Raw genomic sequence first — 1,184 nt, forward strand, 5'->3', positions numbered from 1 at the left:
TGTGGTCCAGAGCCTCGGACTTCGCTGCTGAAGTTGACAGATCCATCCTAGCTCCCGCCTCAGCCTGTCATGGGCTCGCTGTAGTCTCAACAGTCCTCCATTAATCCTCGGCTCCTCACCAGCAGCCCTTCGCGGTCGCCTGTCCCTCGACTCCGCTTCCTCTATGAGGACTTTCGCAGCTGTATACACTGCCGCATTCACAGTTGTAACCGATACACCCGGGGCGTGGACCACCCTCTGTATCTCAGCCAATAGAACCGACGATCTGTCAACCAGGTAAGAATCGTAGTATCGCTTCTCCCCACGTAATGGAGGCCGATCAGTCTCTTGGGTCCATCTCTCATACTCGCCCTTGAACTTTTCGCGCAAACGGTCGTCAGCCTCTCTCCGCTCGAGCATTTGAGCAGCATTGGCACCACCAGTTCGGACACCTTGGTGGGGACGTTCCTCACGTAGCACTTCTGCCACCGCAGCAAGAGCATCTCGGACTGGGTTAAGCTGCCCTTGCTCAAGATCATCGGGATGCTCGTCAGGGTCACGCCGCAGGTCTTCCCGATCATCAGGATTGGGGTCTGCACGTCGTCGTAGAATTTCGACCTTCGTGTTGAAGTCCTCGCGTTGTCGGATTCGACGCAGGCGTACACTGACCTGTTCCGCCGTCCTCTCAGAGTTGGGTAAGGCCTCGTAGAAGTATCTGTGTAACGTAGCCTCTTGCTTCTCACCTGCCACTCGGTTGGCCGGGTTTAACCAGTGGACATAAGCAGCGATGATACAATCATCTTCATGCTCTTCCCACCTGGTCCATAACCGCCGCGTAGGGCCCCTTTGTGCGGGCAACTGAACGTGACGCGGCCTATCGAGTTGACGGCCAGGGCCTTGCTGTTCGCTTGGCATCTGATTCGTCGGGCTGTCGTTGGGAATATTGTTGTACGACAAAAAAGGAGGCAAAGCTCTTATAAGAACAGATACTACACTTGATCATAGCCAAAAGGCCGAGAAGGTATGCGAAGTAGAGACGTAGAGAAGCTTTTAGGATAGTAGAAGTGTTGGAAGTATGGTAAGGGAGTACATGCGTGCCATCAGTAGTTTCTTCCTCAAATGTCCCTGATTTTGTGTCGTCAACATGCGTGGTTGTCATTGCTGCATCGGGATGCACCACGATCGCAGTCGATGGTGAGTAGTGC

General features: G+C 54.0%; 1 protein-coding gene across 1 annotated transcript; it reads right to left on the reverse strand.

Moving 5' to 3' along the window:
• Positions 1 to 119: 119 nt before the first annotated feature.
• Positions 120 to 894, reverse strand: Pmar_PMAR028942 (hypothetical protein; the record flags this gene model as incomplete). Its single annotated transcript, XM_002768597.1, has 1 exon — positions 120 to 894. A coding segment is annotated over one exon (775 nt), but the record flags the coding sequence as incomplete, so codon positions are not given.
• Between the last annotated feature and the right edge of the window lie 290 nt (positions 895 to 1,184).

This window comes from Perkinsus marinus (assembly GCF_000006405.1).
Source record: "Perkinsus marinus ATCC 50983 genomic scaffold scf_1104296967838, whole genome shotgun sequence".
Lineage (NCBI taxonomy): Eukaryota > Perkinsozoa > Perkinsida > Perkinsidae > Perkinsus > Perkinsus marinus.